The following is a 15787-nucleotide window of genomic DNA, read 5'->3' on the forward strand; positions in this document are numbered from 1 at the left end:
TACAAATCTCTAGTGTTTCTATTTTTATTTCTTCCTATATATATCAACGTTCAAAAGCAATCAATTTATTCAAATTGATAATTAATATATTTATGAGAGAAATCAATAAACAAAATAAATAATTATTTTAAATGATGACAAATAAGAAAATTAAATAAAAAAATAAATTCGGGAGATTTGAGTTGTGGGAAGGAATTGGTAACTAATTTTGTTTGGTTTCACCGAAATTTAAAAAAAATGTCATTTTAATATTTTAGATTGTAAGAAAAAAAATTAATAAAATTTATTTTCCATTCCAATAGGAAATATCCAAAATCGATAAACGAAAAATAAAATTAAATATTTGATAATGTGCATAATTGCATGTAAGTAAGTATAATAAATATTAATCTTTCGAGAAAAAAATATAAATTTTACAGATCAAAAAATCACCACTGTACAAAACCCTCAATCTCTACTAAACTTTTTCCAATAAAAATAAACACCACAAATAATAAATTAACCTCTAAGATATATTTTTTTTCTTCCAAAAATAAAAAACATAATTTTTTTTCTTTTCTACATTGTGAGAGTGTTGAGTAAAGAAACACGGGCGTTAATCAAGCCCCTGAAAATCCTTTCCCCGCAAATCTCAATCCCACCAATGCAGGTTTCGAGTTCCTGCATTTTCTTCGAAGCTTTTCTAATCTCTTCATCGCTCTTCTTCCTCAACCCAAACAGCACACACTCTGCTCCGACTTGTTGAAACTCCACAATCCCTTCATCTTCAACCATGGCTTTCTTCGCCTTCTTCTTCTTCTTCAACCTCCTCAGTCCCATCCAACTCGACTTTTTTGATCCAAACGACGTCGCTATTACGTTAAAAAGCGCCAAAGAAACCGTCACCGTTACCTCAACGACGTCTCCAATGCCGTCGGACAGTTCGGCGTCGCCAACACAAACTAACGGCGGCGCCGATCTCCCGTTAATGCATCGTACCGCCGTGATAAGCTTTCCCATTTCTTTGGCCAGTCTCTTTCGGGCTTTCACGTACAGAGAAACCTTTAACTCGTCTCTCTTTCGTAAACCCACTTGAGCCGCGGACTGCTCTTCCTTGAGAGCCAGAATCGAGGTCTGGAAGATACCGTACACGTCGACGAAGCGAAGAAAGTCTTCTAGAAGATTCTCGACGACGGAGTTGGGTTGGCGGCGGAGAGATTCTTGGGTCTGTGGAAGCTGGAGAATATCGTCGAGACAGTCGTGGAGGTCTTTGAGTCGGGTCAACCCGTCGGCGAGCCAAGCGGAGGTCCGAGATTCCGGTTGAGTGGCCCAGCAATGGAGCTCGGCGACGCCGTCCCTGAGCTGGGAAATCAACGGGTGAGATCTGCATGGAAGACTGATGGATCTGATGTGATGAGAAATCGACGGCTTTGATGAAGTTCGGCTCGGGATTTTGTTCGGGAAAGAAAGAGATCGTCGGAAAACGCCTACCATTGTCGTTTTTTGGTATTTCTGTCGTTTATCGTTTATATATTTATTTTTTTATTGGGGAAATGTTTTTGTGAATTTGTGGATTGAGAATCGAGAGAGAGAGAGAAGTTATATAAAGGAGGAGGATAGTTGAGTTGATGTTTCACACACGAGGGAAGAGAAGGTTGATCCGAGAGGAGAATATGTCCAGCTGTGACTTGATCGCGTGGGACGATGCCACGTGGCAAAGTGAGAAAACCGAGGCAGAGTTATGGTTTGCGTAATTGGTGGAGAGGAGACACCACGTGATGATGACAACTGGCAATCGCAGACTCTGTGGGAGTCCTTGGAGGGCGATACTTGCAAATCAGATTATCGTGTCCATCTAATATAATTTTGATCATTTATATTACTAAAGTAGGTAATAATTTTTTAATAAAATTTTTTAAATGAAATATCAGTATTATATTAGTTCGACACAATTACACGACAAAATATCTTGCCTAACTTACTTTTTTTGTCTTACGACTCACGACACCGTGGCACTATTATTAACCCTTTCTTAATTTTAATTAAAAAGATATTATTATGTGGTATTTGAAGTTAGTAAATTACTTGTCTCGTGATTTAATTATATAACTTCTTAACAATAAAATGTTTTCTTCTTCATAAATAGACAAATTTATACAAATTAAGAAACAATTGTGTCTGAATAATTTCATATTTAACTTTCATTGATATAATTATTAGAAATTTAAGAAAAAAATTAAAAGAAATGATTAATTAATTAACAAATGTAATTATGTATGTATCCACACAAGAAAAGACTATTATAAGAACTCAGGCAATATTTAGTTTGGAAGTAATTAAATGAAAAAGAATCAAATGTAAACAATTTTTTCTAATTATGTTCGTTTTGTTGCTTTATAAAATTAAAATATTATTTTAATAGAACAATTTTTTTTTATATTAGTAGAATAACTATTTCATTCAAAAAAAATTTTTTTTTTACTCATTAAATTTTATGTTATTTTATTTCTATTTTGGCTACCATAACCATTCTCATTCCTATTTCGGTATTTTTATTACTCTCAAAACCAAACATTTAGTTGTTAAAATTAGAAACCAATAGGAATGCTAAAGAACTTTTTTGCATATCTTCTTTGATAGTCTTTTCTATAAATATACTTGTAATTGATCATTATTCAAATATTTAATATTTAATATTTTAAAAATTTATAAAATCAAATAATGGAATTTAAAAGTGCAAAAAGAGAGAAATAATTTCCTTAATTAGCACTCCTTGCTCATGATATCAAATATTCTCAACTTAATAATCAGATTTAGAGAGACTATTAAAGCGGAATAATATAAAACGTATTTATTTTTATAGAAATGCTAAAGAAACTCTATTTTGTATTTTATTGTGTTAGAAAATGTGACATGTTGATATTAATTAAATACGTTGTAATTTAAATATTATCAATTTTTAACAATAATCTCATTTCAAACATTTATATAAGAAAGAAAAAAAAAATATTTAACATTTCTCTTATGTTTAAATTAAAATGAATAAAAAAAACCACTAAATTTGAGAATTTACAAACTATATAAAATATACATATTATGTAATATTAAACTAAACCAATTTAAACAATTATATATCTGAAAAGGACTTTTATACGTGCATCATAGTCAACTCAAGAATATTCTCATAATATTATCGTTATCGAAATTGAAAGAAGAGATAAAGATATTTCATTATCTTGAAGTAGACAAGTCTGACTTACTTGTAAATAAAGATATGTTGTTCTCACTGCCAGAGGAGAAATCCAATAATAACAACAAAATAGAAAAGACCCAGTATAAAAGCGAATTTGATAAATGGAATTTATACCAAAAAATAATAACAACGAAAAATACTATTTTAGCCTTTATATTTTACTCAAATACACCATTGATTTTTGTGTGATAATTCCAATCATATGTTTTATAAAGTATGTCAAAATAGTAATGTAGACCCAATTTGTATTAAAATATTTTTAATTATAAAATTAATTTTGTGTCGTTGGAGATGAGATTGATTCACGGTAGGAAAGAAGGTAGTCGAAAAACTGATAAAGAAAAATTATATTTAAAAATATTTTGACTAAAATTTGATTTATGGTACTATTTTAATCAATTTTGTAAAACACGGTATTTGAAATGTTATTTAACAAAACACAAGAACTAATCACGTATTCAGGAAAAACAAAAAGGTCAAAATGATATTTTTCCTAATAATAATAAAAGTAGTATTATGGAGTGTTTGAGTTTTTCACATTAGAACTTCTCTAATGAAGTGCCAAAAAGGTGGTGCATTGTTAAATAGTGTTATAAAATTAGTATTACACCAATACCAAAACTAAAGAATCATAACACTATATTTTTTTTCCATTCCAATCACAACACCAAAAAGTATATTCTTTATTATTTTATCTTATATATAAAATAATATACATATATATATTTGTTATTAAATACTAATATAAAAAGTAAAATAGTAAAGAACTTGTTTTTGTATGTGTACTGTAGTTTGACAATATAATAGTGAAATAAATGGAGTTGAGTTGAATTTGATTTTGTGGCTTTTTAGCTCTATATTTGCTGTTTGGAGATGCTCTTAGCACATTTTAAGAAAAGTATCACTCCAATAATGTTATAAAAAATATGTTAAATTTGCATCTTATGGTGCATTAGAATACAATTATAAATATTGAGCCAAATATAATATTGACTCATTTTTTGTGACAAATTTATCACAAAATTTACATCTTGGAATGATCTTAAAAGTAGTGTATATATATATATAAAAATATGCAGTGTTTGGGTTTTTCACATTTAAATAGCTGTCACTAATATGGGATGTCTGGAAACTAGAACAAAAAACACAGCGCTTCATTAAACATGGAGATGTGTTTAATTAATTATGTGATAATCTTAATTAAGTTAATTAATGGTTAACGCGTGCGGATTGTGCCAGCCAGCCTATTTTCTCTTGGATTTCGAGACTTTTTGGTATATATATTGAGACTCGAGCAAGATCATATAATATAAATACTATCATTAATGACCAAGATTATTACACTACTCAACAATCTTCAAACACCCAAAAAAAAAAAAATCGAATATTTTTCCGAACTAATTACTCTGACTACTTTGGTTTTTGGTATATACAAATACAAATTAAAGTTATACTATGCAAGTTGCATAAGAAAAAAAAAAAATCTATTTGATAATAAATTAATTATTGGAGAGATCAGCTAGAGACTGAAAAAGAAAAGTCGTTGGTTGGTACTACCGTTTATCACTGGATATGCTACACTTGCCAGCACAAAATTCCTTTTTCAATTTTTATTCATCTAATTATAATTTGGAGAAATAAATTTTTTTTATTATTTTTTGCACAAAAAAAACTTTTTCAACTTGTATAGTATACATAACAGCTTGGATTCATGAACATAATCGTTCATTCTATATATTTTTTTCTCCCTTTTCCATAACACACATTGTTATTATTGGTTGAAAGATTTTATTGGACAAGTATTTATATGCATATTATTTTGACTCTGATTTTGTTATTTACAGAAATTATTACTCAAAATTTTTTATATGATTATATACTCTGTAGTTATAGTAGGCATCTTACTAAATTTTTGAAAATTTCAAATAATTTACAGTGCTGAAAAATAGAATTCAAAATAGTAAGTTGCACGCAGATAAAAAAATAAGTACGAGTGCTACTAATAGTTTGAACTTTTTTGGCATCGTAAATGTTGGGGTTTTATGCCCTAATTAAAACCCAAATTCTTTGTAATCTCATTTTATTATCAATAAAATAATAGAAATCATTTTTTGACTTGGTTAATCACTTTGCTTACATGTTTTATTTTCATGATTATTTGTTTAATATAAACTTCTATTAAATCCCGAGCATATAGCTAATCTTATTTATAGTGACGTAATCACAGTGGAATATAAATATGATTATATGTTCAAAATAAGTTAGTCCTAAGATTAGTCAGTGTCCAAGATTTACACTGACTTACCAATTTACGATATGATCTACTTACATATCATAGTGTTATGTTCTTTCCAGAACATTAGTAAAGTAGATAAGATCAGATGTATTTGTTACATCGGACTGGACCAATATTGACAGTTGATAAGATAAGTAAACATACCGTTATTATCTATTCTAGTCATATCATATAGTTGACCATATGTCTATTCAATCTCAATTCTGAGTGGTTAGTATTCTAACTGATTGTATTATTTGAGTTATTTGACTTGTTCGTCACCAGCTTACCCTACGGACTAGCCCATACTTACATCTTGGGAACTCGGTAGTATAATTGAGCAGGAGTGTTAATCATAGATATGAACATCTATAGTTTCTGATGAAGAAGTAAAACGATGGTTTCCTTTTAGTTTGGTTCAAAGTGTTAAATGATAGATATCTCATTTCAGTAATTAAATTAGTTTACTGAAATATCATTTACAAGGAACTAAGTGTTTTAAGGATAAAATACAATGAGGGGTAAAACGGTATTTTAGTCCTATCTCATTGTAGACCGTCTATAGAGGATTGAGTGACAATTATGGTTGTAACAATGGATAATTAATAGCGTATCTATATTTGTTATAGAGCGTTCTATGAATTCAAGAGTGCAATTCCAAGTCTATAGTGGAGTCACGAGGAATTAATATTTATTTGTTAGATTTATGATAACTTATTGGAGCTTGATTTCATAGGCCCATGGTCCCCATTGTACCTTGGATAAAATCATCTAGATAGTCTTAATTAATTGATTTAATTATCAATTAGAATTATCAAAGTTGACCAGGTCAATTTTGGATAGTTTCACAGAGTTGTGTAATTTTGAGAAGAAAAGAGAATTTATAGCAGATTTATTAATTAAGATAAATTGGTATCTAAATTAATAAATAAATTTAAATCAAGGTTCAAATTATAAATAATTAATTTGATAAAGGATTTAAATAATTAATTAAACCAATAGAAAATAATATAGGCCTTGATTTTAAGTCCAATGGACTTATAATAAAATGGGAAATTTCACGGGCCTATAACCCATGATAATTTCGACCTAGGGCTTCAAAATGGCTATTATTTTATTGAATTTTTAATTAAATTAAATGACCTAATTGAGTCTATAAAAGGGGTGCTTAGAAAGAAGTCAAAACATAAGTTTGATAAGTCACAAGTCAGATTTTCTGATAGTTTTAGATTCTCTCTAAACACAAGTCATTTTCTAAGCCTCTTTGTTATTTTATCTTCTTCTCTCACCTAAGGATACATTGGAAGATTGTGAAGAAAATATTCTCTCACCTAAGGATACATTGGAAGATTGTGAAGAAAATAAAAGATTGGTTCAGTTTCTTGATTATACTCTGCGACAGAGATGATACAAGAGTTAGAGAAACTGAAAGAATGACTCTTTAATTCCGCTGCGTATACTGTAAGTATTCTATTATTTGTTTCTCTTTGAATTCAATTTTAGAAACATGTTTTAGGCTATTTCGTATTAATTTGTTTAATATCAGATATACATGAAAATAAATAAATATCCTGTATAAGTTAATCCAACAGTAAATTATTCAGAATTTTTCGAAAACTGGTAGGATGTCGCTATAACTACAACGTATACCATCATATAAAAAATTAGGTTATAATTTCTCTACGTGACGAAAACAAAGACGTCCCTACTAATAGTAGCAAAAGTAGTGTGCTTAAAGCATCTCAAATGGAGTGCTATTAAAGTAGCGTGTATCTATTTTTTAGCCCATCAGCCCATCTTTATAAAATGAAACTCAAACAGAAATCTCCTTTTCTTTTTTTATATGCATAATAATTGTTTGACTTTCATACATATACTCAATTATTAATACTTCGTTGTTAAAAAAAAAAACCTTTTAACAGTCCCACATCTTAAATATATGCTATACTCGACTTAAATTAAACAATACAACCATGAAAAATGAAATTTTAAAAATACATTTTTATAGAGTAAAATTACCCTAGTAACAAATCAACATCACTAGTAAATGTACTCATAGAGCGAGAACTATCTCACCCGATTAAAGGAAGAAAGTTGCAATATCAAGATCGCACTTACTTTTTTTTTTTTTTTTTTTTTGAGATGAAGATCGCACTTACTTAAAAAGGTTGCAAGCACACAATAAATAACATTCTAAAATGATCAAGTTTCGTCCTTTTATAGCATTGAGAAGGTAAATGATGGAGATTCACAATTTATGTGGGACTACAAAATATCTCAAAATTTACCTTATTATTTATCTTAGTCAAATTTGATGTACTCATGTAGGATAATACAAATTTACAAAATCGTTTCAGTAATTCAAGGGGACCTAACTCAAAATTGTGCCACAAATTAACTAAGAGCACTCTCTGAGTGTCTACTTTACTCTATCATTTAAAATACATTACTAAAACTTTACTTTTTTTTATTTTACATCAAAATTTTACAATACACCATATATCAATGTTTCTATATATTTCTTTATATTATCCTTAAATGCTTTTATGAATTAAAATAATAAAAATGACTAAAAAACTAATAGATTTGGAAAGTGAAAGAAAGAAAAATAAATAAGAAAAATGTTTAAAGGAGCTCTAAAAATTCTATAAGTATAGAGAAGGAAACAAAAAAATATAGAGGAGCTCCAAAATAAAGAATAATTATAGAAGATGCTTTTAAAGTAGTATAGTAGCTCCTCTCTAAGAATTATTAGTCTTGTACAAAAATTTCTATTTTTATTACAAAAATAATATTATAATCTTATAAATTATTGTTTGTTTTCATCAAAATTTTATAAAAGACAAAGTTTTCTACGACTATGACTCAAAAAAAATTAGAGAGTGTTTGTCTCGTTAACTAAAAATTTGTTTTTTGTTTTTAAAACTTAAAATTTATTTTCTAAAAACGTTTTAAGAACAAAGTTACAAAAAACAGAAAATTTTGAGAACAAAAAAAATTAGAGGATGTTTGACACTTTAACTAAAAAATTATTTTTTGTTTTTAAAAGCTAAAAACTATTTTTTGAAAACAGGTTGGGTGTTTGGCGTTGTTTTCAAAAAACAATTTTTAAAAACAAAGTTACAAAAAACAGAAAATTTTGAGAACAACAAAAAGTTGTTTTCTGTTATTCTAAAAAAAATTGTCTATCTTTTTTTTTTTTTCTCACACCATTTATTTATTTATTATTATCTAACATCATTTATTGTCACATAATTTTCTCTCTCTTCAGTTTCTCTCACATCACTTTCTCTCTCATCACTTAATATACCATCATTTTCTCTCTCATCATTTTTTCTCTCTCGTCATTTCCTCTCTCATTACTTTCTCTCTACTCACTTCTCTCTTCTCTCTCTTTACTTTCTTTCTCATCACATTCTCTCTCATTTTTTCTTAGATCAATTTTTCTCTTCTCAATTTCTATTTCTTCAAATTTTCTCTCCTTACTTTCTCACTTCTTATTTCTCGTATTTTTTTTTCAAATTATTTTATCACATTATTTATTACAAACTTTTAAAATATTTTTCTCTTTGTAAATATATTTGTTAATATTTTATTTAAGATTTAAAAAAAAAATAAAACTAAAAAATTGTTTTTAGAAAACATTAACCAAACACCTCTTGTTTTTTTAAAACTACAAAAACAATTTTCTGTTTTCATTTCTGAGAACACAACTTTGAAAACAAAAAACAGAAAACAATGCCAAACAGGCTATGTTTTTCTTTATTTTTTTGTCAATTTTTTCTCACATAATATTTTTAATTATTATTATCTCATATCATTTTCTCTCACATCAATATATCTTCTCATTTTTTCTAAACTCATTTTCTCTAACATCACTTTTTTATCTCCTTATTTTATCTCTACTCACTTATTATCTTATTATTTTCTTTCTCATCACTTCTTATATCTTAATTTTCTCTCTTCTCATGTTTTCTATCTCGCCATTTTCTATCTCATTTTTTTTTGCATCAATTTATCTCTTAACAATTTTTCTTTCTCAAAATTTATCTTCTTACTTTCTCAAGCCTTATTTTTCATTACTTTCTCTTTCATATTACTTTATTATAAATTTTTAAAAGATTTTTCTCTTTGTAAATATATTTATTAATTTTTTTATTTAAGATTTTTTTAAAAAATAAAACTAAAAAATTATATTTTGAAAAATATTAACTAAACACTTGTTATTTTTTGAAAACTACAAAAACTATTTTCTATTCTCATTTTTTAAAACACAATTTTGAAAACAAAAAAAAGAAAACAATAACTATAAGACCCTTTAGTTTTCAATTCTCATTGTTCTCTTATACTACGTTCTCTATCCTCTCATTCTTTTAGATATGTATATTTTTGTTCAAATATGTTTCCTCTCAAAAGAAAAATCTTATAAAAATATTTGTCAAACACCTCCTTTTTTTTCTTTTTAACAATTGATATCAATAAAAAAACATTTTGGTGTACAAAATTGGATATAATAATTATTTTAGATTCAATATTAATAAATATTATATTTTATGTAAATAAATTAAATTGTTTAATTAACTGAATTTAATTTTAAAAAAATAAATTTAAATACACTAATAATAGAACTATAGTAATTAAGTATTGTCCACTGTTTGTTTAGTGTGCGTACATTATTTTATACACACTATTACAAAAATATGCTTTTAGAACATTTTTTTAAGACATCTGCCTAGATGGGAGCCCTAAAAACACCACATTGACTTTTTAGGTTATTTATTGAGAGTCTTTAAAGAATTTTTTAAGGACATGCGGTGCGAGTTCTAAAAACTGATATGTGTCTTAAAAGTTTGATTTTTTTTTAACAAAAGTTTATGAACTTTTTAGGACACTCATTGAGAGTCCTTAAAGAACTTTTTTTAGGATACGCAGTGCAAGCCCTAAAAACTTATGCGTGTCCTAGAAGTTTGGATATTTTTTGTTTAACAAAAGTTTTATTATATATTAAATCAGAAAAGAATAAAACACTTGCCCATTATCTCTCTCTCTCTTCCATGGATTCTCTCTCTTCCCCCATTTCTCTTTCTCTCTCTCTAGATCTCTCTCTTGCAACTTGCTACCACTAAACGAATGACGGCTCTCCGACCACCCCCCACCTACACGCGCCGCCCAGGTATCTTCGCCGGCCCCCGAAACCCGCAGCCCTGCGAGCCCCTAGCCTCACTCGTCCCCTAGCCCTCTCGACGGAGCCTCCAAAGTTCAGCGACTATGTGGGTTTCCGAAACGTTTTGGGATTTTTCCGACCACCTCGAGCTACCCCGAGCCAAATGACCACTACCACTGCATTCCTTGTGTTTTGGATTTCAAAACCCACTAAAAGATCGGACCGAACTACCACTATGGGGTGGTGGCGCTGCATTCCTTGTGCTTTGGCTACCAATTAATTTAAAAAAAATTAAAAGTAAAATTTTTCAGGACTCGCGAGCTCTAAAAAATCTCACTTTTTAAGGCTCTCAAATAGAGAATTCGCGCCCCGCGAATCCTAAAAACTTTTTTAGAGCTCGCATTAGCCTTTTTTGTGGTAGTGACAATTACGTACACACAATTAAAAATTATTTTGAAATTGGGTTATTTATAACATAATTCCAAATTAGTACGACCAAAGTTAAATAAATCATATCATACTAATTTCCAACCACACAAATTCTTATTCAATAAACTAATTTCCAACCACACAAAAACATAAATACATGAATAAATGCATGCACATGCATTGAATATCTTATTATATATGTTTTACACATCATGAATATATGAAATATTAGTACACATCATGGCCTATTTTCCATGCCGTTTGACCAGCGTTGAATAATAATATATATACCCAACTAAACTAATTAATTGAGTTTATTAGGTAAACAAACTCCTCTTCTTCCCTTAATTTGGGAGCTAATAGAATATACATATATATATACACACAATTATTTATTATGTATAAACACAACTAACAAATATGCTTGAACATGAGCATGAACATGACAATTATGACAGATAGGGTTTTGAACTAATTCTCCAATAAAACTTCAAGTTGTGGCCATTCTAGATAAGAATTTCATGTATGTTGATGAGTCATATAGATTCTCCTCATCATAATACTAATTAATTGATCAATTAATTAATTAAAGCACCATGCATTGTAACTATACATAATATTAGTTATGAGAAAAAAGAACTGTTATTAGTTTATGATCGTGAAAACTACTAACTGATGATCTCGATTGTACTTTGATCACGTTTTTTAATATACACTTTTGCAGAGTTAGATGATGAGAAAAAATCGACGGTTCATGATCAGCATTATTGGCATCGACTACTCATCCCATGTGGACATTCATGATTAAAAGGTATCTTTTCTTCTCTAACAATTATATGTGTCACGTTTTTATTAATTACTATTATTACTACTATTTTTGTTTAAATATTAAATATTGTGTTCTCTAGAACACGAGGAATAGGAATACCCCTTTAAAAAAACACGAGGAATATTCAACAAGAATGAAACTAATAATAAGTTAGTAATAAGTATATATTAATTAACTTATACTTTTATGTTGTATAAATATGTAATTTATTATTTGTGGTTGGTAGCAAAACAAGAGGCGTGAAACCTCTCATAGCTACTCTTCATTATTAATATTATTATTATTACTTTTTAATATTTTAGGCAAATTATTATGGGTGTAAAAAATATTATATGTATATATGGATGCCAGGAAAATTAGGCAAATAATAAGTGTAAATTACTCAACCAAAGTTGCGTTGTCCATAACCTTTTTAAGAGAAAAGTAATAATAAGATATATAAAATAAAAGGCCTAAACCAAAAGATAGAACTCTAGTTGTTTTGATAAGATCAAGGGAAAACAATATATAAATAAAAATAAAAAAGAGAAGTAGAAAAGGTGGCACGATATGTATATTTTAAATTTATTTTGTTATGTAGATTATACTTTTATAATTATTATTATTATATACTTACTTAGATAAAGAATGTAGGGATGTGGAACTCGAATTATACTTTTTGTGCAATTTTGTTACCTGAAATTTTATTTTTATTATTATTATTAGTTCGAAAAACCAATTGTGGTGCAACAAGGAAATTTTTAATAAAGACATCCTTGTATATATTTAGATTAAATATTTATAAAGGCTAAAGGATTGTAACTTACATGATTTATGTGCCAGACATGTGAGTTTTTAACATGGGCATCAAATGGAAAAACTTAAAAAAAAATTAAACAGTTTTCATTTTTTTCAAAACTAGAAATGTAGGCTTTGGTTGACATAACTTTTCAAAAGCCTTTATTATTTAGTCATAAAAGCTAATTTAGTGGCTTTTGATAAATGATTGGCATAAATATATAAAAGAGCTTATGAGAGAAGTAAGTTCTTTTTGGGAAAGCTGCTATCATTAATGTGACGCTCCAAGTCACTATGTCTGCTTCCTGGAATAACGACTAGCCCTGCAAACCAGCAGGAGTCTTTCCAGCTTACTTCACCTCGAGCAATCTTATGATGGGTGACCTCCTGGGAAGTTTTCCCAAGAAGCGTGCGAGTGAGGACAAAACACGCTGGAAAAACTCGTGTTGGTTTATAGGGTCAGTCATCATTCCAGGAAGCAACCATAGTGATGTGGGGCGTTACAAATGATATCAGAGCTTTGACCCAGCTGGAAGTGTGGTCGACGGGGACGTCAGGCCTGTAAGGGGGGTGATTGTGGCAGTCAGAATCTCGTGATCCGTGAGGGGAAAGACCGGGTAAAGCTGTGCAATCCCACACTGCCTGGGGAATGTCAAGTATGATGATTCTAAGATTGTGTAGGTATAGGACTACACCGTTGAAGATGACTTAAATGGATTGATGGGTACTACCTATGCCAACAAGATGCATCTTCTTTTCGGTAGCCCATCACTTGAGAACTCCAAAGTTAAGCGTGCTTGACCTGGAGCAATCTTATGATGGGTGACCTTCTGGGAAGTTTTCCCAGTAAGCGTACGAGTGAGGACAAAGCACGCTGGAAAGACTCGTGTTGGTTTGTAGGATCAGTCAACATTCTAGGAAGCAGTCATAGTGACGTGAGGCGTTACAATTAACTTATTGGAAAAACACTTTTTCCCAAAATTAAAGGCCGAAGTAAAATCGTTGCCAACCAGGGCTATAATCATTCTTACTCTCTAATCTCATCCCCACCACATTATTCTAATCAGCCTTACAAAGGCTTTATTTGCAGCAAGAAAGATATATAACCTAATTTTTATTAGAAAAACAGTAAAGTAAGTACATATTACCAAAGCATAACTCACTTAATTAGATAAGGTAATTTGTATAGAAGAATACTTATAATTCTAGAATATAGAGTTATTATTTTGAACATTTAAACGTATAAATTTGTAATAAAGTTGACTGATTTATGCTTATCGTGTAAATATTGACTTAATTTCTCATTTAGTTTGATTTTTATGTTAGTTTATATTTGTTGTTGTTTAGAGCTGATAATTATGAAAATAATGGTGTTTTAGACGAATTATTTTGGAGTGAAATAACATTAAAAAGAGCAAGGTGGGAACTCAGTAATTGAACTAGGGTAAAAAGCTGAGGTGGACCCTTTCGAAAAGAAAAAAAAGCTGAGGTGGACTCTTTAAAAAAAAAACTAAGGTGTACCTAGAAGTATCAATGACAAACAAGCTGTTATGCTAAGTTTAAGTCTAGAAAGGTTGAATTTAGTAAATAATATAGGAATATAGGTGATGTTTAGTTGGGCGTAACGGAATACAATAAAAAATAATTAATTTTTATTTCATATTTTTGTTTGGTTGTATTTTAGAGTATTAAAATGTCATTTAATGGAATGGTTTTTCTACAATTTTAGTAGAATGACTATTCCATTTAAAAATATGAGAAAATACCATTCCAATGCAAATAGAAAATAATAATAATAATAATAATACTAAATTTTTTATTCATATTAATTTTTATTCCAATCCATTACTATTCATCTTCCTATTTCCATTAATATTTTTCCAACCGATTGACACCTTAATGTTTGTCTTGTATAATACTTGAGAATTTATGCTTACTATTGTGTTCTTAAATATGAAGTGCCATAAGATTATGTTGAATTAGGTGAAAGAACCCATGCCGTAATATATGAAAAAGTCTTATATATTAATTTAAAATTCTTGTTAACTCTGGAATTTCGCTCTAATATTGTTGCAGCATTTCATTTGGTTTTGGGATTAAGGGAATTCAATAATCCTAGTCTATCTTCCCATACAATTTTTGCTCTTGGTGTTTATTCCTAATTATTGCTGGTGCTTCATTTTTGGAATTTTAATTCTCTTTGCCATTAATTTTTAGTTTAGAACCAATCCAATCACTTTTGATTGATAAGTACTTTAATTTAGAGGTTATTTTTTGCATTTTATTTATAATTTGCAATCTCTATGGAAATCATCTTACTTAGTTATCATTATATTACTTATGTTATTATGTACACTTACACATATTAAATTGGGCTTTTTTCATTAATATATATATACAAAAGTTTTAATGCAAAAATACGGTAATTAAATAATTCATTCATTAATATATTCCTTTAATATGTTTTGTAAAAATATGATTTGCATAATAGTACGCCTTTGAAGTAAGTATTACAAACAATGTGAATCTTGGTCTAATTTGAAAGTGAATAAAGCATAGTCAAACATGGGTATATGTAGTATGTTTTGTTATTATTAATTTTTTTTATATTCCATGCCACATGAGTACCATGTGTAGAACTTTATGTTCATTTATATATATATATAAACAAAATCATATATATATATAATCATAAATTATGGGTGTTGTATAGGTAAAATTATGTGGGTGTTCAACACGTGGAGTAGCTGCATTATTTATAAAAAAAAGAAAGTATATAGTATGTATTGATATTGTTCATCTTCTCATTTTCATGATTATATATGTCACTTGAAACAAAGTTGAAGATCAACAATTCTATTAATATAATACTGGGGAAAATTTTATAATTGTGAAAATGTTAAATGTGTCAAATTGAAAACTTGGAAATGTCCATGTGAAGTTATGATGCTATTTTAATTAAATTAATTATTCCTTCCTTTTTTTAAGTCTTTGTTTTGAAGAAATAAAATAAAGGAGATTGCAACCTTCAATGCTTTTCTTCCCACCTTCAATATTTTTTTCCTCTAATTTTGAGTTGTG

At 28.7% G+C, this 15787-nt stretch overlaps 1 protein-coding gene across 1 annotated transcript; it reads right to left on the minus strand.

Moving 5' to 3' along the window:
• Window positions 1-359: 359 nt before the first annotated feature.
• On the minus strand, window positions 360-1553 carry LOC133804865 (uncharacterized). The gene has a single exon (XM_062242982.1). It carries the CDS (start codon window positions 1471-1473, stop codon window positions 559-561), a length of 915 nt encoding a protein of 304 aa, XP_062098966.1. The 5' UTR covers window positions 1474-1553; the 3' UTR covers window positions 360-558.
• Between the last annotated feature and the right edge of the window lie 14234 nt (window positions 1554-15787).

The sequence above is a fragment of the Humulus lupulus genome, chromosome X (assembly GCF_963169125.1).
Source record: "Humulus lupulus chromosome X, drHumLupu1.1, whole genome shotgun sequence".
NCBI classification, from domain to species: domain Eukaryota; kingdom Viridiplantae; phylum Streptophyta; class Magnoliopsida; order Rosales; family Cannabaceae; genus Humulus; species Humulus lupulus.

Bases quoted from the DNA above. Each gene is read 5' to 3' on its own strand.
- LOC133804865 (XM_062242982.1), bottom strand. From the start codon at position 1,473: ATGGTAGGCGTTTTCCGACGATCTCTTTCTTTCCCGAACAAAATCCCG.